Raw genomic sequence first — 24,167 nt, 5'->3', positions numbered from 1 at the left:
CCCATCTCTGACGTTATGATGGAAGGTCTTAAGAGAAGTGGCTGCAGGGATAGTGGATGCATTGGTTGTAATTTACCAAAATTCCCTGGATTCTGGGGAGGTCCCAGCAGATTGGAAAACTGCAAATGTAACACCCCTATTTAAAAAAGGAGGCAGACAAAAAGCAGGAAACTACAGACCAGTTAGTCTAACATCTGTGGTTGGGCAAATGCTGGAGTCCATTATTAAAGAAGCAGTAGCAGGACATTTGTAAAAGCAAAATTCAGTCAGGCAGAGTCAGCATGGATTTATGAAGGGGAAGTCATGTTTGATAAATTTGCTGGAGTTCTTTGAGGATGTAATGAACAGGATGGATAAAGGGGAACCAGTGGATGTGGTGTATTTGGACTTCCAGATGGCATTTGACAAGGTGCCACTTAAAAGGTTACTACACAAGATAAAAGTTCATGGGGTTGGGGGTAATATATTAGCATGGATAGAAGATTGGCTAACTAACAGAGAACAGAGAGTCGGGATAAATGGTTCATTCTCGGGTTGGCGATCAGTAACTAGTGGGGTGCCGCAGGGATCAGTGCTGGGACACCAACTATTTACAATCTATATTAACGACTTGGAGAAAGGGACTGAGTGTAACGTGGCCAAGTTTGCTGACGATATAAAGATGGGAGGAAAAGCAATGTGTGAGGAGGACACAAAAAATCTGCAAAAGGACATAGACAGGCTAAGTGAGTGGGCAAACATATGGCAGATGGAGTATAATGTTGGAAAGTGTGAGGTCATGCACTTTGGCAGAAAAAAATCAAAGAGCATATGGAGAAGGATTGCAAAGTGCTGCAGTACAGCGGGACCTGGGGGTACTTGTGCATGAAACACAAAAGGATAGTATGCAGGTACAGCAAGTGATCAGGAAGGCCAATGGAATCTTGGTCTTTATTGCAAAGGGGATGGAGTAAAAAAGCAGGGAAGTCTTGCTACAGTTATACAGGGTATTGGTGAGGCCACACCTGGAGTACTGCGTGCAGTTTTGTTTTCAATATTTACGAAAGGATATACTTGCTTTGGAGGCAGTTCAGAGAAGGTTCACTCGGTTGATTCCGGGGATGAGGGGGTTGACTTATGAGGAAAGGTTGAGGAGGTTGGGCCTCCGCTCATTCAGAAGAATGAGAGGTGATCTTATCGAAACGAATAAGATTATGAGGGGACTTGACAAGGTGGATGCAGAGAGGATGTTTCCACTGATGGGGGAGACTAGAACTAGGGGGCATAATCTTAGAATAAGGGGCCGCCCATTTAAAACTGAGATGAGGAGAAATTTCTTCTCTCAGGGGGTTGTAAATCTGTGAAATTTGCTGCTTCAGAGAGCTGTGGAAGCTGGGTCATTGAATACATTTAAGACAGAAATAGACAGTTTCTTAACCGATAAGGAAATAAAGATTTATGGGGAGCAGGCAGGAAAGTGGAGCTGAGACCATGATCGGATCAGCCATGACCGTATTAAATGGCGGAGCAGGCTCGAGGGGCCGTATGGCCTACTCCTGCTCCTATTTCTTATGTTCTTATGGAAGGTCATTGATGAAGCAGCTGAAGATGTTTGGCCTCGGACACTGCCCTGAGGAACTCCTGCAACGATGACCTGGGTCTGTGATGATTGACCTCCAACCACCACAACCATCTTCCTTTATGTTCGGTGCGACTCCAGCCAGTGGAGAGTTTTCGCCCTGGTTCCCATTAACCTCACCTCTGGAATTCAGCTGTTTTGCCCATGTTTGGACCAATGTTGTAATGAGGTCTGGAGCCGAGTGGTCCTGGTGGAACCCAAAGTGAGCAGGTTATTGGTGAGTAAGTGCCGCTTTATAGCACTGTCCACAACAGCTTCCATCACTTTGCTGATGATTGAGAGTAGACTGATGGGGGGGTAATTGGCCGGATTGGATTTGTCCTGCTTTTTGTGGACAGGACATACCTGGGCAGTTTTCCACATTGTCGGATAGATGCCAGTGTTGTAGCTGTACTGGAACAGCTTGGCTAGAGGCGCGGCTAGTTCTGGAGCACACGTCTTCAGCACAACAGTAAGGATATTGATGGTGCCCGTAGCCTTTGTTGTATCCAGTGCGTCAGCTATTTCTTGATATCACGTGGAGTGAATTGAATTGCTGAAGACTGGCTTCTGTGATGGTGGGGACCTCAAGGGGAGGCCGTGATGGATCATCCAGTCGGCACTTCTGGCTGCAAACGCTTCAGCCTTGCCTGTTGCACTCGAGTGAAGGGCTCTGCCATCATTGAGGATGAGGATGTACATGGAGCCTCCTCCTCCCATCAGTTGTTTAATGGCCCACCACTATTCACGACTGGATGTGGCAGGACTGCAGAGCTTTGATCTGATCCTGATTGATTGTGGGATCGCTTAGCTCTGTCTATACCAGGCTGCTTCAGTTGTTTAGCATGTATGTAGTCCTATCTTGTAGCTTCCCCAGGTTGGCATCTACTTTTTAGGTACGCTTGGTGCTGCTCCTGGCATGTTCTTCTACACTCCTCATTGAACCAGGGTTGGTCCCCTGGCTTGATGTTAATGGTAGAGTGAGGGATATGCCGGGCCATGAGGTTACAGATTGTGGTGGAATACAATTCTGTTGCTGCTGATGGCCCACAGCGCCTCATGGATGCCCTGTTTTGAGCTGCTAACTCTGTTCTGAATCCATCCCATTTAACACGGTGGTAGTGCCACTCAACACGATGGAGCGTGTCCTCAGTGTGAAGATGGGAGTTAGTCTCCACAAGGACTGTGCAGTGGTCACTGCTACCAGTGCTGTCATGGACAGATACATCTGTGACAGGTGGATTGGTGAGGATGAGGTGAAGTAGGTTTTCCCTGGTGTTTGTTCTCTCATCACCTGCCGCAGGCCCAGTCTGGCAGCTATGTCCTTCAGAACTCAGCCAGCTTGGTCAGTAGTGGTGCTACCGAGCCACTCTTGGTGCTGGACATTGAAGCCCCCCACCCAGAGTACATTCTGTGCCCTTGCTACTCTCAGTGCTTCAGTGTGAGGAGGACACAAAAAATCTGCAAAAGGACATAGACAGGCTAAGTGAGTGGGCAAATATTTAGCAGATGGAGTATAATGTTGGAAAGTGTGAGGTCATGCACTTTGACAGAAAAAAAATCAAAGAGCAAATTATTATTTAAATGGAGAAAGATTGCAAAGTGCTGCAGTACAGCGGGACCTGGGGGTACTTGTGCATGAAACACAAAAGGTTAGTATGCAGGTACAGCAAGATCAGGAAGGCCAATGGTATCCTGGCCTTTATTGCACAGGGGATGGAGTATAAAAGCAGGGAAGTCTTGCTGCAGTTATACAGGGTATTGGTGAGGCCACACCTGGAGTACTGCGTGCAGTTTTGGTTTCCATATTTACGAAAGGATATATTTGCTTTGGAGACAGTTCAGAGAAGGCTCACTCGGTTGATTCCGGAGATGAGGGGGATGACTTATGTGGAAAGGTTGAGTAGATTGGGCCTCTACTCATTGGAATTCAGAAGAATGAGAGGTGATCTTATCGAAACGTATCAGATTATGAGGGGGCTTGACAAGGTGGATGCAGAGAGGATGTTTCCACTGATGGGGGAGACTAGAACTAGGGGGCATGATCTTAGAATAAGGGGCCACACATTTAAAACTGAGATGAGGAGGAATTTCTTCTCTGAGGGTTGTAAATCTGTGGAATTCGCTGCCTCAGAGAGCTGTGTAAGCTGGGACATTGAATAAATTTAAGACAGGAATAGACAGTTTCTTAAACAATAAGGGAATAAGGGGTTATGGGGAGTGGGCAGGGAAGTGGAGCTGAGTCCATGATCAGATCAGCCATGATCGTGTCAAATGGCGGTGTACGCTCGAGGGGCAGTATGGCCTACTCCTGTTCCTATTTCTTATGTTCTTATGTTATAACTCCTTTCACAACCACCGGACATCCCAAAGTGCTTTACAGCCAATGAGGTGCTTTTTGAACTGTATTCACTGTTGTAACATGCATAGCAAGCTCCCACAAAGAGCAATGTGATAATGACCAGGTAATTTGCTTCAGTGATGTTGATTGAGAGATAAATATTAGCCAGGACACCGGGGATAACTCTCCTGCTCTTCTTCGAAATAGTGCCATAAGATATTTTACGTCCACCTGAGCAGGCAGCTGGGGCCTCGGTTTAAGGTCTCATCTGAAAGACAGCACCGCCTAACAGTGCAGCACTCCCTCAGTACTGCACTGGAGTGTAAGCCAAGATTTTGTGCCCAAATCTCAAGAGTGGGAATTGAACCCACAACCTTCTTACTCTGAGGCGAGGGTGCTACTAACTGAGCCACTGGCTGATGTGAGTCTGGTACTGGGTTACGACAAGTGTGTCATAATGTGAATTGGATGTGCAGTGATGATGTACATTTACACACGAGGTTATGAAAGGCTAATTGAACTTTCAACATCACATCTGCATTGTAACTGTTACAATTCTGGTCTCCTTACCTAAAGAAAGACATACTTGCCTTAAAGGGAGTGCAGCTAACACTCACCAGACTGATTCCTGGGATGGGGGATTATTCTATGAGGAGAGATTGAGTAGACTAGGCCTATATTCCCTATAGTTTAGAAGAATGAGAGGGGATCTCATTGAAACAATTAAAATTCTTACAGGACTTGACAGGATAGATGCAGGGAGGATGTTTGTCCTGGATAGGGAGTATCGAACTTTCAAAGGTGTTAAATGTGTATCTGTAAAGCATGCATTCCCATGTTCTGCCACCAGGGAGCTCATCCCCTGAAGTCCCAAGGGATCCCAGCATCCCTTGGGAGCACTGTATATAAGCCGGCCCCTAAGGCCTGTTCCTCACTCGGGAGTGTCTTATTAAAGACTGAGGTCACTGTTACTTTAACCTCCCTGTGTGCAGCCTCATCTGTGTTAGGAACACAACACTAAATCCCTTAATACTTGCTCCATTACTATTTTTGTTTCGTGTAATATTCACACTCCTCCTTGGTTGCAATGTGTGCATCGCCCCCACACACAGATTACCTTGATGGTCTCTAATAGGCCCTGCCCTTTAGTTATCCTCTTGCTCTTAATGTATTTATTAAACATCTTTGGGTTTTTCCTTGATTTTACTTGTCAATATTTTTTCATGCCCTCTCCTTGCTTTCCTAATTTCCTTTTTAATTTCACCCCTGGACTTTCTATACTACGCTCGGGTTTCTGCAGTACAGGCACAGTGTCGAGAATCCACAATGGTGCAGAATCCAGACACCGGACCGATTGGTGGCAGGGTCGTCCGCAATCTGTCAAATGTTCTGCAATCCGGACCCGACGAAACTGCCAATCCCGGGGCCCCGCTGCTGCCCAACCTCGGGCCTCAACGCCACTCGTATCGCCCCGCTCGCCTCAACTCCACGGCCCTTACCTCAGGGCCTCCTCGCCAGCCCGCTCGAACACCATCCTCAGGCCCCACCCAAACACCATCATCGGGGCCCACCCAAACACCATCCTCAGGCTCCACCCAAACACCATCCTCAGGGCCCCACCCAAACACCATCCTCAGGCTCCACCCAAACACCATCCTCGGGGCCCACCCAAACACCATCCTCGGGCCCCACCCAAACACCATCCTCAGGCCCCACCCAAACACCATCCTCGGGGCCCACCCAAACACCATCCTCAGGCCCCACCCAAACACCATCCTCAGGCTCCACCCAAACACCATCCTCGGGGCCCACCCAAACACCATCCTCGGGCCCCACCCAAACACCATCCTCAGGGCCCACCCAAACACCATCCTCGGGGCCCACCCAAACACCATCCTCAGGCCCCACCCAAACACCATCCTCAGGCCCCACCCAAACACCATCCTCAGGCCCCACCCAAACACCATCCTCAGGCCCCACCCAAACACCATCCTCAGGGCCCACCCAAACACCATCCTCAGGCCCCACCCAAACACCATCCTCGGGGCCCACCCAAACACCATCCTCAAGCCCCACCCAAACACCATCCTCAGGGCCCACCCAAACACCATCCTCAGGCCCCACCCAAACACCATCCTCAGGCCCCACCCAAACACCATCCTCAGGCCCCACCCAAACACCATCCTCAGGCCCCACCCAAACACCATCCTCAGGCCCCACCCAAACACCATCCTCAGGCCCCACCCAAACACCATCCTCAGGGCCCACCCAAACACCATCCTCAGGCCCCACCCAAACACCATCCTCAGGCCCCACCCAAACACCATCCTCAGGCCCCACCCAAACACCATCCTCGGGGCCCACCCAAACACCATCCTCAGGCCCCACCCAAACACCATCCTCGGGGCCCACCCAAACACCATCCACAGGCCCCACCCAAACACCATCCTCAGGCCCCACCCAAACACCATCCTCGGGGCCCACCCAAACACCATCCTCAAGCCCCACCCAAACACCATCCTCAGGGCCCACCCAAACACCATCCTCAGGCCCCACCCAAACACCATCCTCAGGCCCCACCCAAACACCATCCTCAGGCCCCACCCAAACACCATCCTCAGGCCCCACCCAAACACCATCCTCAGACCCCACCCAAACACCATCCTCAGGGCCCACCCAAACACCATCCTCAGGGCCCACCCAAACACCATCCTCAGGCCCCACCCATACACCATCCTCGGGGCCCACCCAAACACCATCCTCAGGCCCCACCCAAACACCATCCTCGGGGCCCACCCAAACACCATCCTCAGGCCCCACCCAAACACCATCCTCGGGGCCCACCCAAACACCATCCTCAGGCCCCACCCAAACACCATCCTCAGGGCCCACCCAAACACCATCCTCAGGCCCCACCCAAACACCATCCTCAGGCCCCACCCAAACACCATCCTCAGGCCCCACCCAAACACCATCCTCAGGCCCCACCCAAACACCATCCTCAGGCCCCACCCAAACACCATCCTCAGGCCCCACCCAAACACCATCCTCAGGCCCCACCCAAACACCATCCTCAGGCCCCACCCAAACACCATCCTCAGGGCCCACCCAAACACCATCCTCAGGCCCCACCCAAACACCATCCTCAGGGCCCACCCAAACACCATCCTCGGGCCCCACCCAAACACCATCCTCAGACCCCACCCAAACACCATCCTCAGGGCCCACCCAAACACCATCCTCAGGGCCTACCCAAACACCATCCTCAGGCCCCACCCAAACACCATCCTCAGGGCCCCACCCAAACACCATCCTCGTGTCCCACCCAAACACCATCCTCAGGCCCCACCCAAACACCATCCTCGGGCCCCACCCAAACACCATCCTCAGGCCCCACCCAAACACCATCCTCAGGCCCCACCCAAACACCATCCTCAGGGCCCACCCAAACACCATCCACAGGCCCCACCCAAACACCATCCTCAGGGCCCACCCAAACACCATCCTCAGGCCTCACCCAAACACCATCCTCAGGGCCCACCCAAACACCATCCTCAGGGCCCACCCAAACACCATCCTCAGTCCCCACCCAAACACCATCCTCGGGGCCCACCCAAACACCATCCTCGGGCCCCACCCAAACACCATCCTCAGGCCCCACCCAAACACCATCCTCGGGCCCCACCCAAACACCATCCTCAGGCCCCACCCAAACACCATCCTCAGGGCCCACCCAAACACCATCCTCGGGCCCCACCCAAACACCATCCTCAGGCCCCACCCAAACACCATCCTCAGGCTCCACCCAAACACCATCCTCGGGTCCCACCCAAACACCATCCTCAGGGCCCACCCAAACACCATCCTCGAGCCCCACCCAAACACCATCCTCAGGGCCCACCCAAACACCATCCTCAGGCCCCACCCAAACACCATCCTCAGGGCCCACCCAAACACCATCCTCAGGGCCCACCCAAACACCATCCTCAGGCCCCACCCAAACACCATCCTCAGGGCCCACCCAAACACCATCCTCAGGCTCCACCCAAACACCATCCTCAGGGCCCACCCAAACACCATCCTCAGGCCCCACCCAAACACCATCCTCAGGGCCCACCCAAACACCATCCTCGGGCCCCACCCAAACACCATCCTCAGGGCCCACCCAAACACCATCCTCAGGGCCCACCCAAACACCATCCTCAGGCCCCACCCAAACACCATCCTCAGGGCCCCACCCAAACACCATCCTCGGGTCCCACCCAAACACCATCCTCAGGCCCCACCCAAACACCATCCTCGGGCCCCACCCAAACACCATCCTCAGGCCCCACCCAAACACCATCCTCAGGCCCCACCCAAACACCATCCTCAGGGCCCACCCAAACACCATCCACAGGCCCCACCCAAACACCATCCTCAGGGCCCACCCAAACACCATCCTCAGGCCCCACCCAAACACCATCCTCAGGGCCCACCCAAACACCATCCTCGGGCCCCACCCAAACACCATCCTCAGGCCCCACCCAAACACCATCCTCGGGCCTCACCCAAACACCATCCTCAGGCCCCACCCAAACACCATCCTCGGGCCCCACCCAAACACCATCCTCAGGCCCCACCCAAACACCATCCTCAGGCTCCACCCAAACACCATCCTCGGGTCCCACCCAAACACCATCCTCAGGGCCCACCCAAACACCATCCTCGAGCCCCACCCAAACACCATCCTCAGGGCCCACCCAAACACCATCCTCAGGGCCCACCCAAACACCATCCTCAGGCCCCACCCAAACACCATCCTCAGGGCCCACCCAAACACCATCCTCAGGGCCCACCCAAACACCATCCTCAGGCCCCACCCAAACACCATCCTCAGGGCCCACCCAAACACCTTCCTCAGGGCCCACCCAAACACCATCCTCAGGCCCCACCCAAACACCATCCTCAGTCCCCACCCAAACACCATCCTCAGGGCCCACCCAAACACCATCCTCAGGCCCCACCCAAACACCATCCTCAGGCCCCACCCAAACACCATCCTCAGGCCCCACCCAAACACCATCCTCAGGCCCCACCCAAACACCATCCTCAGGCCCCACCCAAACACCATCCACGGGCCCCACCCAAACACCATCCTCAGGCCCCACCCAAACACCATCCTCAGGCCCCACCCAAACACCATCCTCAGGCCCCACCCAAACACCATCCTCAGGCCCCACCCAAACACCATCCTCGGGGCCCACCCAAACACCATCCTCAGGCCCCACCCAAACACCATCCTCGGGCCCCACCCAAACACCATCCTCAGACCCCACCCAAACACCATCCTCGGGGCCCACCCAAACACCATCCTCGGGCCCCACCCAAACACCATCCTCAGACCCCACCCAAACACCATCCTCGGGGCCCACCCAAACACCATCCTCGGGCCCCACCCAAACACCATCCTCAGACCCCACCCAAACACCATCCTCGGGCCCCACCCAAACACCATCCTCAGTCCCCACCCAAACACCATCCTCAGGCCCCACCCAAACACCATCCTTGGGCCCCACCCAAACACCATCCTCAGGGCCCACCCACCCAAACACCATCCTCGGGCCCCACCCAAACACCATCCTCAGGCCCCACCCAAACACCATCCTCAGACCCCACCCAAAGACCATCCTCAGGCCCCACCCAAACACCATCCTCAGGGCCCACCCAAACACCATCCTCAGACCCCACCCAAACACCATCCTCAGGCCCCACCCAAACACCATCCTCGGGGCCCACCCAAACACCATCCTTGGGCCCCACCCAAACACCATCCTCAGGCCCCACCCAAACACCATCCTCGGGGCCCACCCAAACACCATCCTCGGGGCCCACCCACCCAAACACCATCCTCGGGGCCCACCCGAACAGCTCCTCGATGGGCCCCGGCCAGGTACCGAACAGCTCCTCGATGGGCCCCGGCCAGCAGGAACAGCTCCTCGATGGGCCCCGGCCCGAACAGCTCCTCGATGGGCCCCGGCTCGAACAGCTCCTCGATGGGCCCCGGCTCGAACAGCTCCTCGATGGGCCCCGGCTCGAACTGACCCTCGATGGGCCCCGGCCAGGTACCGAACAGCTCCTTGATGGGCCCCGGCCAGCAGGAACAGCTCCTCGATGGGCTCCAGCCAGCCCGAACAGCTCCTCGATGGGCCCCGGCTTGAACAGCTCCTCGATGGGCCCTGGCCGATTGAACAGCTCCTCGATGGGCCCCGGCCGATTGAACAGCTCCTCGATGGGCCCCGGCTCGAACAGCTCCTCGATGGGCCCCGGCTCGAACAGCTCCTCGATGGGCCCCGGCTCGAACAGCTCCTCGATGGGCCCCGGCCCGAACAGCTCCTCGATGGGCCCCGGCCCGAACAGCTCCTCGATGGGCCCCGGCCCGAACAGCTCCTCGATGGGCCCCGGCCAGCAGGAACAGCTCCTCGATGGGCCCCGGCTCGAACAGCTCCTCGATGGGCCCCGGCTCGAACAGCTCCTCGATGGGCCCCGGCTCGAACAGCTCCTCGATGGGCCCCGGCCCGAACAGCTCCTCGATGGGCCCCGACTCGAACAGCTCCTCGATGGGCCCCAGCCAGCAGGAACAGCTCCTCGATGGGCCCCGGCCAGCAGGAACAGCTCCTCGATGGGCCCCGGCCAGCAGGAACAGCTCCTCGATGGGCCCCGGCTCGAACAGCTCCTCGATGGGCCCCGACTCGAACAGCTCCTCGATGGGCCCCAGCCAGCAGGAACAGCTCCTCGATGGGCCCCGGCCCGAACAGCTCCTCGATGGGCCCCGACTCGAACAGCTCCTCGATGGGCCCCAGCCAGCAGGAACAGCTCCTCGATGGGCCCCAGCCAGCAGGAACAGCTCCTCGATGGGCCCCGGCCAGCAGGAACAGCTCCTCGATGGGCCCCGGCTCGAACAGCTCCTCGATGGGCCCTGGCCGATTGAACAGCTCCTCGATGGGCCCCGGCCGATTGAACAGCTCCTCGATGGGCCCCGGCCAGCAGGAACAGCTCCTCGATGGGCCCCGGCTCGAACAGCTCCTCGATGGGCCCCGGCCAGCAGGAACAGCTCCTCGATGGGCCCCGGCCCGAACAGCTCCTCGATGGGCCCCAGCCAGCAGGAACAGCTCCTCGATGGGCCCCGGCCAGCAGGAACAGCTCCTCGATGGGCCCCGGCCAGCAGGAACAGCTCCTCGATGGGCCCCGGCTCGAACAGCTCCTCGATGGGCCCCGGCTCGAACAGCTCCTCGATGGGCCCCGGCTCGAACAGCTCCTCGATGGGCCCCGGCCCGAACGGCTCCTCGATGGGCCCCGGCCCGAACAGCTCCTCGATGGGCCCCAGCCAGCAGGAACAGCTCCTCGATGGGCCCCGGCTCGAACAGCTCCTCGATGGGCCCCGGCTCGAACAGCTCCTCGATGGGCCCCGGCCCGAACAGCTCCTCGATGGGCCCCGGCCAGCAGGAACAGCTCCTCGATGGGCCCCGGCCAGCAGGAACAGCTCCTCGATGGGCCCCGGCCAGCAGGAACAGCTCCTCGATGGGCCCCGGCCAGCAGGAACAGCTCCTCGATGGGCCCCGGCTCGAACAGCTCCTCGATGGGCCCCGGCCAGCAGGAACAGCTCCTCGATGGGCCCCGGCCAGCAGGAACAGCTCCTCGATGGGCCCCGGCTCGAACTGCTCCTCGGCAGGTACCCCACAACCCCCCACCACCTTTCTGGCGTCCCGAAATCCGGAAATACCCAAACCTGGGCTCGGGTGTTTCCGGATTCGTGATTTCAGAAAGCAAATCGAAAGTCCGGAAAAGCCTAAAATCCGGAACGGTGTCGGTCCCTAGGGATCCGGATTTTAGGCGCTGCACCTATATGGAGCCCTCAGTATCTGTCATAAGCCTCCCCTTTTTTTCTTTATCCTACCCTTGACATCCAGGGGGCTTTAGATTTATTAGGCCCACCCTTTTTCTTTAAGGAACATACTTGCTCCTAACCCTCACTCTCTCCCCCTTGAATGCCTCCCACTGCTCTGACACTGATTTACCTTCAAGTAGCTGTTTCCAGTCCACTTTGGCCAAATCACATCTCAGCTCAGTAAAATTAGTTTTTCCCCAATTGAGAACATTTATATTTGGTCTCTCTTTGTCCTTTTCCATAAATACCCTAAATCTAGCTGAATTATGATCACTAGCACCCAAATGCTCTCCCACTGATGCCCCTTCTCCTGCCCAGCTTCATTCCCTAAAACTAAGTCTAGAACCACTCCCTCTCTTGTTGTGCTTGTTATGTACTGGCTGAAAACATTCTCCTTAATGCATTTTAAGAATTCTGCTCCCTCTGTAACTTTCACGTTAATTCTATCCCAGGTAATGTTAGGGAAGTTGAAATCCCCTACTCTTACTGCCCTATTGTTTGCCACATGGCTGACCTAGGTATCACTGCTAGACCTGGTAGGACCATCTCAAGTGACACCACCTCTTCGTCTCTCTGTGGCCAAATCCTCCTCCTCCAAGATTCTCCCAGAGTAGGTCAATCCCAAACTACAGGTCTCAAATTGCCTCTTCCAATCCTCTTCCGCTCCACCATCACCACCAAAGCCAGGCAGGAGGAGCCCATGGATATTTCCGTCTCCGAGTTTAGGACTATCTGCCTGGCTGCCAAGGCCTCCTGCCCCCAGACCTAACTCCATGCTAATCAGTAACTTCTCCATCTCCCCATCATCCCTCGTCGCGCGTAACCCTTTGATGAGATCCACCTCCTGATCCCTCAAATTCCTCCCACTAGACTTTGCTTGGCCAAATGCTCACTAACAATTCACATGTACAAGCAATGTTCTCCTCTCCTTCACAACTGCCATCATCACACCGTCAAAAAAAAATCTTCAACTGCCTCAATCTCTCAAAATTGCTGTCCCATCTCGAACATCCCTTTCCTCTCTAATGTCCTCGAACACAGTCTCCAATCAGCTCCATCTTCACCTCCACCAGCCATCACCATCACCTCCTTTGAATCCCCTCAATCCAGCTTCCATCCAATCTGCAGGAATGCATAAACCATGCAGCAAACTTCACAGATTATCGAAGTTTAAATAGGGGGAAGAATTACTCAAATGCATGGCTGGGAGAATTAAACGCATTGTGACCCCCAAAAGAATTGCCATCTTATCTGTAATGGCAAAATGGGTAAATGAATATTAGGCCACTAACACTAGTGTGCAGATTGTCAGTGCTTGGAAAGGTGAAAGGCAGAACTGTAGGAGGCCAGTAAATCCTTACAATTAGATCTCTGTCATGGCGAAAAATGCATCTGGTCAGGTGTGCAGGATCCTTTCCTCCCCCTCAATGGTAAAAATTGGACCATTAAAGACACAAACTCAGAACTGCATTACAGCCCGCAAAAAGAACTGGGCAGGAATGGATTCATTCAAACATTGCAGCAAAACCATAAGAGACAATAATACAGGATATCTGCCATTGATCTAATCACCAGACCATGACCATTCACATATTCAATGGTCCCGAGCATTGCATCATCATCATCATCATAGGCAATCCATCGGAATCGAGGAAGACTTGCTTCCACTCTAAAAATGAGTCCTTACGTGGCTGAACAGTTCAATACGGGAATTACAGTCGCTGTCACAGGTGGGACAGACAGTGGTTGAGGGAAGGGGAGGGTGGGACAGACAGTGGTTGAGGGAAGGGGAGGGTGGGACAGACAGTGGTTGAGGGAAGGGGAGGGTGGGACTGGTTTGCCACATGCTCCTTCCGCTGCCTGCGCTTGGTTTCCGCATGTTCTCGGCGACAAGACTCAAGACGCTCAGCGCCCTCCTGGATGCACTTCCTCCGCTTAGGGCGTTCTATGGCCAGGGACTCCCAGGTGTCAGTGAGGATGTTGCACTTTATCAGGGAGGCTTTGAGGGTGTCCTAGTAAGTTATTATTTAAATGGAGAAAAATTGCAAAGTGCTGCAGTACAGTGGGACCTGGGGGTACTTGTGCATGAAACACAAAAGGTTAGTATACAGGTACAGCAAGTGATCAGGAAGGCCAATGGTATCTTGGCCTTTATTGCAAAGGGGATGGAGTATAAAAGCAGGGAATTCTTGCTACAGTTATACAGGGTATTGGTGATACCACACCTGGAATACTGCGTGCAGTTTTGGTTTCCATATTTATAAAAGGATATACTTGCTATGGAGGCAGTTCAGAGAAGGTTCACAAGGTTGATTCCAGAGATGAGGGGGTTGACTTATGAGGAAAGGTTGAGTCGGTTGGGCCTCTACTCATTGGAATTCAGAAGAATTGTAATGTATGTAACCTTCATGTAACAACACTGCAATACTGCATATACTTGAGAAATGCACACATTGACCACAGGGGGTGAACTTGTGGGAGACACTCCTCACCTGGTAATCCAGGTATATAAAGGGAGGTCCCACGCAGGGTCATCACTTCTTGGTCCTGTGAATAAAGGTTCGGGTCACAGAGTGACCTTGTCCATAGAATGTGCCTCGTGTGGATTTGTGGTGTTGTGTAAGGACTTTACATTGGCGACGAGAAACGGGAATCAACGACCCACGAGAATGGCCACCGAGAGCACAGATGAACGGTACTGTGTTGGTGAGGACTGGGACGATTTCATTGAGAGGCTCCAGCAGAGTTTTGTCATGAGGGACTGGCTGGGAGATGCAGCGGCCAACAAGCGAAGGGCTCATCTGCTGACCAGTTGTGGACCTAAGACTTGCGCGCTCATGAAAGACCTGCTAGCACCCGAGAAGCCGGCGGACAAAACCTTTGAAGAGCTCAGCAAGCTAATCGGTGAGCACCTCAAACCGGCGAGCAGCGTACACATGGCCCGACACAGATTCTACACACACCGACGTCGGGAAGGACAGAGCATACTGGATTTTGTTGCGGACCTCCGGCGCTTGGCCAGCCTCTGTAAGTTCACAGACGCCTGCAGGGGGGAGATACTAAGGGATTTCTTTATTGAGGGCATCGGTCATGCTGGGATTTTCAGAAAGCTAATTGAGACCAAGGACTTGACCTTGGAAGTGGCGGCGTTGATGGCTCAGACTTTTATGGCGGGGGAGGAGGAAACCAAGATAATATATGCGCGCAACCCTGACTCCAACGTGGCAATGGATCAGGGAGTCAATATCATAAACACGACTCAGAGCCCTGCAGGCAGGCAAGGGCAGCTCGACACACCCCAGGCAGCAATAGACCCCAGAACAGGTTTTCAACACAGACAATGGCAGGCTGTATGGACATTTACGCCATCCCAGTGGACAATGCGGCCCGGGATGGGACCATTGACACCCACTAACAGGGTGCTCAAGAACAGTCAAAGGGACAATCAGCGAGGAATGCCTTGTAACAGCTCCTTTGTTCACAACATTGGGAATCTCAGTTCATGCTGGAGGTGTGGGGGCAGACATGCTGCTAGGACTTGCAGGTTTCAACAGTTCGCCTGCAGAAATTGTAACCTCAGTGGCCATTTAGCTCGAATGTGCAGGAAGCCTGTAACCAGGCTAATTTACGAGACGGATAGAAACATAGAAAATAGGTGCAGGAGTAGGCCATTCAGCCTTTCTAGCCTGCACCGCCATTCAATGAGTTCATGGCTGAACATGAAACTTCAGTACCCCCTTCCTGCTTTCTCAACATTCCCCTTGATCCCCCTAGTAGTAAGGACTACATCTAACTCCCTTTTGAATATATTTAGTGAATTGGCCTCAACAACTTTCTGTGGTAGAGAATTCCACAGGTTCACCACTCTTTGGGTGAAGAAGTTTCTCCTCATCTCGGTCCTAAATGGCTTACCCCTTATCCTTAGACTGTGAACCCTGGTTCTGGACTTCCCCAACATTGGGAACATTCTTCCTGCATCTAACCTGTCTAAACCCGTCAGAATTTTAAACGTTTCTATGAGGTCCCCTCTCATTCTTCTGAACTCCAGTGAATACAAGCCCAGTTGATCCAGTCTTTCTTGATAGGTCAGTCCCATCATCCCGGGAATCAGTCTGGTGAATCTTCGCTGCACTCCCTCAATAGCAAGAATGTCCTTCTTTAAGTTAGGAGACCAAAACTGTACATAATACTCCAGGTGTGGCCTCACCAAGGCCCTGTACAACTATAGCAACACCTCCCTGCCCCTGTACTCAAATCCCCTCGCTATGAAGGCCAACATGCCATTTGCTTTCTTAACCACCTGCTGTAACTACATGCCAACCTTCGATGACTGATGTACCATGACACCCAGGTCTCGTTGCACCTTCCCTTTTCCTAATTTGTCACCATTCAGATAATAGTCTGTCTCTCTGTTTTTACCACCAAAGTGGATAACCTCACATTTATCCACATTACACTTCATCTGCCATGCATTTGCCCACTCACCTAACCTATCCAAGTCACTCTGCAGCCTCATAGCATCCTCCTCGCAGCTCACACTGCCACCCAACTTAGTGTCATCTGCAAATTTGGAGATACGACATTTAATCCCCTCATCTAAATCATTAATGTACAATGTAAACAGCTAGGGCCCCAGCACAGAACCTTGCGGCACCCCACTAGTCACTGCCTGCCATTCTGAAAAGTACCCATTTACTCCTACTCTTTGCTTCCTGTCTGACAACCAGTTCTCAATCCATGTCAGCACACTACCCCCAATCCCATGTGCTTTAACTTTGCACATTAATCTCTTGTGTGGGACCTTGTCGAAAGCCTTCTAAAAGTCCAAATACACCACATCAACTGGTTCTCCCTTGTCCACTTTACTGGAAACATCCTCAAAAAATTCCAGAAGATTTGTCAAGCATGATTTCCTTTTCACAAATCCATGCTGACTTGGACCTATCATGTCACCTTTTTCCAAATGCGCTGCTATGACATCCTTAATAATTGATTCCATCATTTTACCCACTACCGATGTCAGGCTGACCGGTCTATAATTCCCTGTTTTCTCTCTCCCTCCTTTTTTAAAAAGTGGGGTTACATTGGCTACCCTCCATTCGATAGGAACTGATCCAGAGTCTATGGAATGTTGGAAAATGACTGTCAATGCATCCGCTATTTCCAAGGCCACCTCCTTAAGTACTCTGGGATGCGGTCCATCAGGCCCTGGGGATTTATCGGCCTTCAATCCCATCAATTTCCCCAACACAATTTCCCGACTAATAAAGATTTCCCTCAGTTCCTCCTCCTTACTAGACCCTCCGACCCCTTTTATATCCGGAAGGTTGTTTGTGTCCTCCTTAGTGACTACCGAACCAAAGTACTTGTTCAATTGGTCTGCCATTTCTTTGTTCCCCGTTATGACTTCCCCTGATTCTAACTGCAGGGGACCTACGTTTGTCTTTACTAACCTTTTTCTCTTTACATATCTATAGAAACTTTTGCAATCCGCCTTAATGTTCCCTGCAAGCTTCTTCTCGTACTCCATTTTCCCTGCCCTAATCAAACCCTTTGTCTTCCTCTCTGAGTTCTAAATTTCTCCCAGTCCCCGGGTTCGCTGCTATTTCTGGCCAATTTGTATGCCACTTCCTTGGTTTTAATACTATCCCTGATTTCGCTTGATAGCCACGGTTGAGCCACCTTCCCTTTTTTATTTTTACGCCAGACAGGAATGTACAATTGTTGTAGTTCATCCATGCGGTCTCTAAATGTCTGCCATTGCCCATCCACGGTCAACCCCTTAAGTATCATTCGCCAATCTATCCTAGCCAATTCACGCCTCATACCTTCAAAGTTACCCTTCTTTAAGTTCTGGACCATAGTCTCTGAATTAACTGTTTCATTCTCCATCCTAATGCAGAATTCCACCATATTATGGTCACTCTTCCCCAAGGGGCCTCACACAATGAGATTGCTAATTAATCCTCTCTCATTACACAACACCCAGTCTAAGATGGCCTCCCCCCTAGTTGGTTCCTCGACATATTGGTCTAGAAAACCATCCCTTATGCACTCCAGGAAATCCTCCTCCACCGTATTGCTTCCAGTTTGGTTAGCCCAATCTATGTGCATATTAAAGTCACCCATCATAACTGCTGCACCTTTATTGCATGTACCCCTAATTTCCTGTTTGATGCCCTCCCCAACATCACTACTCCTGTTTGGAGGTCTGTACACAACTCCCACTAACGTTTTTTGCCCTTTGGTGTTCTGCAGCTCTACCCATATAGATTCCACATCATCCAAGCTAATGTCTTTCCTAACTATTGCATTAATCTCCTCTTTAACCAGCAATGCTACCCCACCTCCTTTTCCTTTTATTCTATCCTTCCTGAATGTTGAATACTCCTGGATGTTGAGTTCCCAGCCCTGATCATCCTGGAGCCACGTCTCCGTAATCCCAATCACATCATATTTGTTAACATCTATTTGCACAGTTAATTCATCCACCTTATTGCGGATACTCCTTGCATTAAGACACAAAGCCTTCAGGCTTGTTTTTTTTAACACCCTTTGTCCTTTTAGATGAACCAGATGAGGGGTCTGTGAGGCAGGATGACGCTTGGGGCAAATCAATGGGCACTGAAGTTCAGCGGGTTCATGTGGCAAACATTCGCAGCTCATATACCAAAACGCCACCAATGATGATGAAGATTTTATTAAACGGCATCCCTGTACACATGGAGCTGAACACGGGGGCCAGCCAGTCACTCATGAGCGTTCAACAATTCGAAAAGCTGTGGCCACTCAAAGCCAGCAGACCCAAACTAGAACGCATTGGGACGCAATTACGGACATACACCAAAGAAATCATTCCAGTACTAGGCAGTGCAATATTAGCTGTCACACACAATGGATCGGTGAACCGGATGCCGCTCTGGATTGTTCCGGGCAATGGTCCCGCACTGTTGAGGAGGAGCTGGTTAGCTGAGATGAACTGGAAATGGGGGGGATGTGTACGCAGTATCAACTGTGGAGCGAAGTTCATGTTCACAGGTCCTACAGCAATTTGAGTTCCAACCTGGCGTCGGGACATTCAAAGGTACCAAAGTAGTGATACGCATCACCCCGGACGCCAGACCAGTGCACCACAAAACCAGAGCTGTGCCGTATGTGATGCGGGAGAAAATTGAAAGCGAATTGGACTGGTTGCTGAGAGAGGGCATCATCTCGCCCTTTGAATTCAGCAACTGGGCGAGCCCCATTGTTCCCATCCTAAAAGTGGATGACTCGGTCAGGATCTGTGGCAACTACAAGGCCAATATCAACCGGGTGTCCCTACAAGACCAATACCCGCTCCCGAGAGTGGAGGACCTTTTTGCCACGCTGGTAGGCGGCAAGCTGTTCACCAAGTTGGACCTCACTTCAGCCGACATGACCCAAGAACTGGCCGATGAATCCAAACTACAGACCACAATCACCACGCACAAGGGACTGTTTGTTTACAACAGGTGTCTGTTTGGCATTCGATCAGCAGCCGCGATCTTTCAAAGGAAAATGGAAAGTCTGCTCAAATCCATTCCTGGAACAATCGTATTCCAGGACGATATCCTCATCACGGGTCGGGACACCGAGGAACACCTCCACAAGCTGGAAGAGGTGTTACGCCGACTGGACCGGGTAGGCCTGCGATTCAAGAAGTCTAAATGTGTGTTTTTGGCTCCTGAGGTTGAGTTCCTGGGCAGGAGGGTTGCTGCAGACGGGATTCGGCCCACCGAATCCAAAACAGAGGCGATTCGACGAACGCCCAGGCCCTGCAACACATCGGAGTTGCGTTCATTTCTGGGACTCTTGAACTATTTCGGGAACTTTCTGCTGAACTTGAGCACATTGTTAGAGCCGTTTCACATGCTCCTGCGTAAGGGTTGTGATTGGTTTTGGGGGGACTGTCAAGAACGGGCTTTCAATCGGGCGCGTAACCTACTTTGTTCAAATAAGTTGTTGACCCTGTACGACCTTGTAAGACATTGGTTCTGACATGTGATGCATCATCCTATGGGGTTGGGTGTGTGTTGCAGCAGGGCAATACTGAGGGCCAACTACAACCTGTGGCTTATGCCTACAGGTCGCGCTCTCAAGCAGAACGGGGATATGGGATGGTTGAGAAGGAAACACTTGCATGTGTCTATGGTGTAAAAAAGATGCACCAGTACCTTTTTGGCAGGAGGTTAGAATTAGAAATGGACCACAAGCCGTTAACATCCCTGTTGTCAGACAGCAAGGCTGTCAATGCCAACGCGTCAGCTCGCATACAGCGATGGGCTCTCACACTGGCTGCTTATGACTACTCCATCCGGCACCAGCCCAGCACCGAAAACTGCGCTGACGCGCTCAGCAGGCTTCCACTGGCCACCACCGAGGGGGCAGCGGAGCAAAGCGCTGAGATGGTCATGGCTGTCGATGCCTTTGACAGCGCAGGCTCCCCCATCACAACCCGCCAGATCAAAATTTGGACCAACAGAGATCCCCTCCTATCCCTGATTAAGAAATGTGTCCTGACTGGGGATTGGGCGCCCGTACACGGAGCATGCCCTGAGGAGGTCAGACCGTTCCACAGGTGGATGGATGAGCTCTCCATCCAAGCCGACTGCCTACTATGGGGCAGCCGGGTAGTCATGCCCCAGAGGGGCAGGGAAGCATTCATCAGGGAACTCCACAGCGAGCACCCAGGCATCGTGCTGATGAAGGCCATTGCCCGGTCACATGTATGGTGGCCGGGGATTGACTCAGACCTGGAATACTGGGTTCGCAGGTGCATGACGTGTGCCCAGCTGGGCAATGCCCCCAGGGAGGCCTCGCTCAGCCCGTGGCCCTGGCCCACCAAGCCATGGTCATGTATTCACGTAGACTACGCAGGCCCGTTCATGGGAAAAATGTTCCTCATTGTTGTTGATGAATACTCGAAATGGATCGAGTGCATGATATTGAATTTGTGCACGACATCCACCACTGTGGAGAGTTTGCGTGCGGTCTTTGCGACCCACGGTTTGATGGACATCCTGGTCAGCGACAACGGCCCGTGTTTCACTAGCTATGAATTCCGGGAGTTCATGTCGGGTAATGGCATCAAACATGTCAGGACAGCACTGTTCAAGCCGGCTTCCAATGGCCAGGCGGAACATGCGGTCCAAATCATAAAACAGGGCATGCTCGGGATTCAAGGACCCTCCCTTCAATACCACCTATCGCGCCTCCTGCTGGCCTACAGGTCCCGACCACACTCGCTCACGGGAGTCCTGCCCGCAGAACTACTCATGAAACGCACACTTAAAACTCGGCTGTCCCTCATTCATCCAGTCCTGTCCGACATGTTGAGGGCAAGCGCCAGTCCCAAAATGAGTACCATGACCGTAACTCAAGGAGGAGATGTATAGAAATTGATGACCCCGTGTATTTGTTCTCAATCACGCCGTGGGGCCCAAGTGGCTCGAGGGTACTGTAATAGACAAAGAGGGGAATAGGGTCATAGTGGTTAAACTTAACAATGGGCAGATATGCCGCAAGCATCTGGACCAAGTAAAAAAAGATTCAGCATGGACACTGAGGGACCTGAGGAAGATCATGAGATGGTATTCACACCACCGCCAGTGAACGAGCAACAAGACCATTCAGCAGCATGCACAATCCCTGCGGTCAGCCTGGACAGGCCGGAATCACCACAGGGGACAAAGACACATACCAAGGCTCAACAACCAGAGCCCCAACTGCGGCGCTCCACGAGAGAGCGCAGACCACCCGAGAGACTTAACCTGTGATCCCAATAAGACTTGGGGGGGGGGGGGGGGGAGGTGATGTCATGTGTGTAACCTTTATGTAACAACACTGCAATATTGTATATACTTGAGAAATGCACACCTTGACCACGGGGTGAACTTGTGGGAGACACTCCTCACCTGGTCATCCAGGTATATAAAGGCAGGTCCCACGCAGGGTTATCACTTCTTGGTCCTGTGAATAAAGGTACAGGTCATGGAGTGACCTTGTCCATAAAATGTGCCTCGTGTGGGTTTGTAGTGTTGTGTAAGGACTTTACAAGAATGAGAGGTGATCTTATCGAAATGTATAAGATTATGAGGGGGCTTGAGAAGGTGGATGCAGAGAGGATGTTTCCACTGATGGAGGAGACTAGAACTAGGGGGCATAATCTTACAATAAGGAGCCGTTCATTTAAAACTGAGATGAGGAGAATTTTTTTCTCTCAGGGTTATAAATCTGTGCCATTTGCTGCCTCAGTGAGATGTGGAGGCTGGGACATTGAATAAATTTAAGACAGAAATAGACAGTTTCTTAAATGATAAGGGAATAAGGGGTTATGGGGAGCGGGCGAGGAAGTGAAGCTGAGTCCATGATCGGATCAGCCATGATCGTATTAAATGGCGGACAGACGCACCAATGTTAGTGTCCTCGACCAGGCCAACATCCCCAGCATTGAAGCACTGACCACACTTGATCAGCTCTGCTGGGCGGGCCACACAGTCCACATGCCAGACACGAGACTCCCACAGCAAGTGCTCTACTCGGAGCTCCTTCACAGCAAACAACCCAAAGGTGGGCAGAGGAAACGTTACAGGGACACCCTCAAAGCCTCCCTGATAAAGTACAACATCCCCACTGACACCTGGGAGTCCCTGGCCAAAGACCGCCCTAAGTGTAGGAAATGCATCCGGGAGGGCGCTGAGCACCTCGAGTCTCGTCGCCGAGAGCATGCAGAAATCAAACGCAGGCAGCGGAAGAAGCGTGCGGCAAACCAGTCCCACCCTCCCCTTCCCTCAACCACTGTCTGTCCCGCCCTCCCCTTCCCTCAACCACTGTCTGTCCCGCCCTCCCCTTCCCTCAACCACTGTCTGTCCCACCCTCCCCTTCCCTCAACCTCTGTCTGTCCCACCCACCCCTTCCCTCAACCTCTGTCTGTCCCACCTGTGACAGGGACTGTTGTTCCCGTATTGGACTGTTCAGCCACCTAAGGACTCATGTTAAGAATGGAAGCAAGTCTTCCTCAATGCCGAGGGACTGCCTATTTCCTATTTCTTATGTTCTTATACAAGATTAAATGTAGGAGATTTAAAACAAAGCCACTTTTATACAGAGAGTTGTGAGGCTGTGGGATTCACTCCCAGGATCAGTGGTTAAGGTAGAAACTGTTAACGTTACAGATTAGTTTGGAGAGAGGGATGAAGAAAAATGGAATGGGAACAGGGCGGGTACATGTGATTCGGATTGTTTGCTCGAGTGGAGGGTAAATCCTGACACAGACTGGATGGGCTGAATGTCCTACTTCCGTGCTGTAATTTCTACACAGGTCATTTGTTGCGTTGAGTCAATTATCTATTGTCCTCACCTGTTGACCTGGGTGTCATGGTACATCAGTCACTGAAAGTGGGCATGCAGGTACAGCAGGCGGTGAAGAAGGCAAATGGTATGTTGGCCTTCGTAGCTAACGGATTTGAGTATAGGAGCAGGGAGGTCTTACTGCAGTTGTACAGGGCCTTGGTGAGGCCACACCTGGAATATTGTGTTCAGTTTTGGTCTCCTAATCTGAGGAAGGACGTTCTTGCTATTGAGGGAGTGCAGCGAAGGTTCACCAGACTGATTCCTGGGATGGCGGGACAGACATATGAGGAGAGACTGGATCGAATGGGCCTGTATTCACTGGAGTTTAGAAGAATGAGAGGCGATCTCATAGAAACATATAACATTCTGATGGGACTGGACAGGTTAGATGCAAGAAGAATGTTCCCGATGTTGGGGAAGTCCAGAGCCAGGGGACACAGTCTAAGGATAAGGGGTAAGTCATTTAGGACCGAGATGAGGAGAAACTTCTTCACTCAGAGAGTTGTTAACCTGTGCCGCAGAGAGTTGTTGATGCCAGTTCATTGGATGTATTCAAGAGGGAGTTAGATGTGGCCCTTACGGCTAAAGGGATCAAGGGGTATGGAGAGAAAGCAGGAAAGGGGTACTGAGGGAATGATCAGCCAGGATCTTATTGAATGGCGGTGCAGGCTGGAAGGGCCGAATGGCCTACTCCTGCACTTACTTTCTATGTTTCTATATTACTCACCCTCTGTGAACGTTGAAGGTGTTCAGTCAGGGTTAACTCAGGGGAGCTTTTTGTGACTCCACACCTACTTGGTACTGACTTGAGATCTTCAGGTCTGTATATCAAATGTCGTCCAAGTTTATCTCCCTCGAGATGTTCAATGACGTAAGTTCGATTACTGAGAACAACCAAAGCACTGGAGGAGAGAGAGGAAACATTTAAC

At 52.4% G+C, this 24,167-nt stretch overlaps 1 protein-coding gene across 1 annotated transcript in view; it reads right to left on the bottom strand.

Annotated features, from left to right (window-relative positions):
* Positions 1 to 24,167, bottom strand: part of LOC139228282 (disintegrin and metalloproteinase domain-containing protein 19-like) — a 268,077-nt gene that overhangs the window by 147,630 nt on the left and 96,280 nt on the right. The window contains exon 6 of the mRNA XM_070859466.1: positions 23,966 to 24,140. Within this exon, the coding sequence (XP_070715567.1) occupies positions 23,966 to 24,140 (175 nt within the window). The remainder of the gene's footprint in view (positions 1 to 23,965; positions 24,141 to 24,167) is intronic.

This window comes from Pristiophorus japonicus, chromosome 2, assembly GCF_044704955.1.
Source record: "Pristiophorus japonicus isolate sPriJap1 chromosome 2, sPriJap1.hap1, whole genome shotgun sequence".
NCBI lineage: Eukaryota > Metazoa > Chordata > Chondrichthyes > Pristiophoridae > Pristiophorus > Pristiophorus japonicus.
The sequence above is the reverse complement of the archived record's forward strand: the minus strand, read 5'-3'. Positions and strand labels throughout refer to the sequence as shown.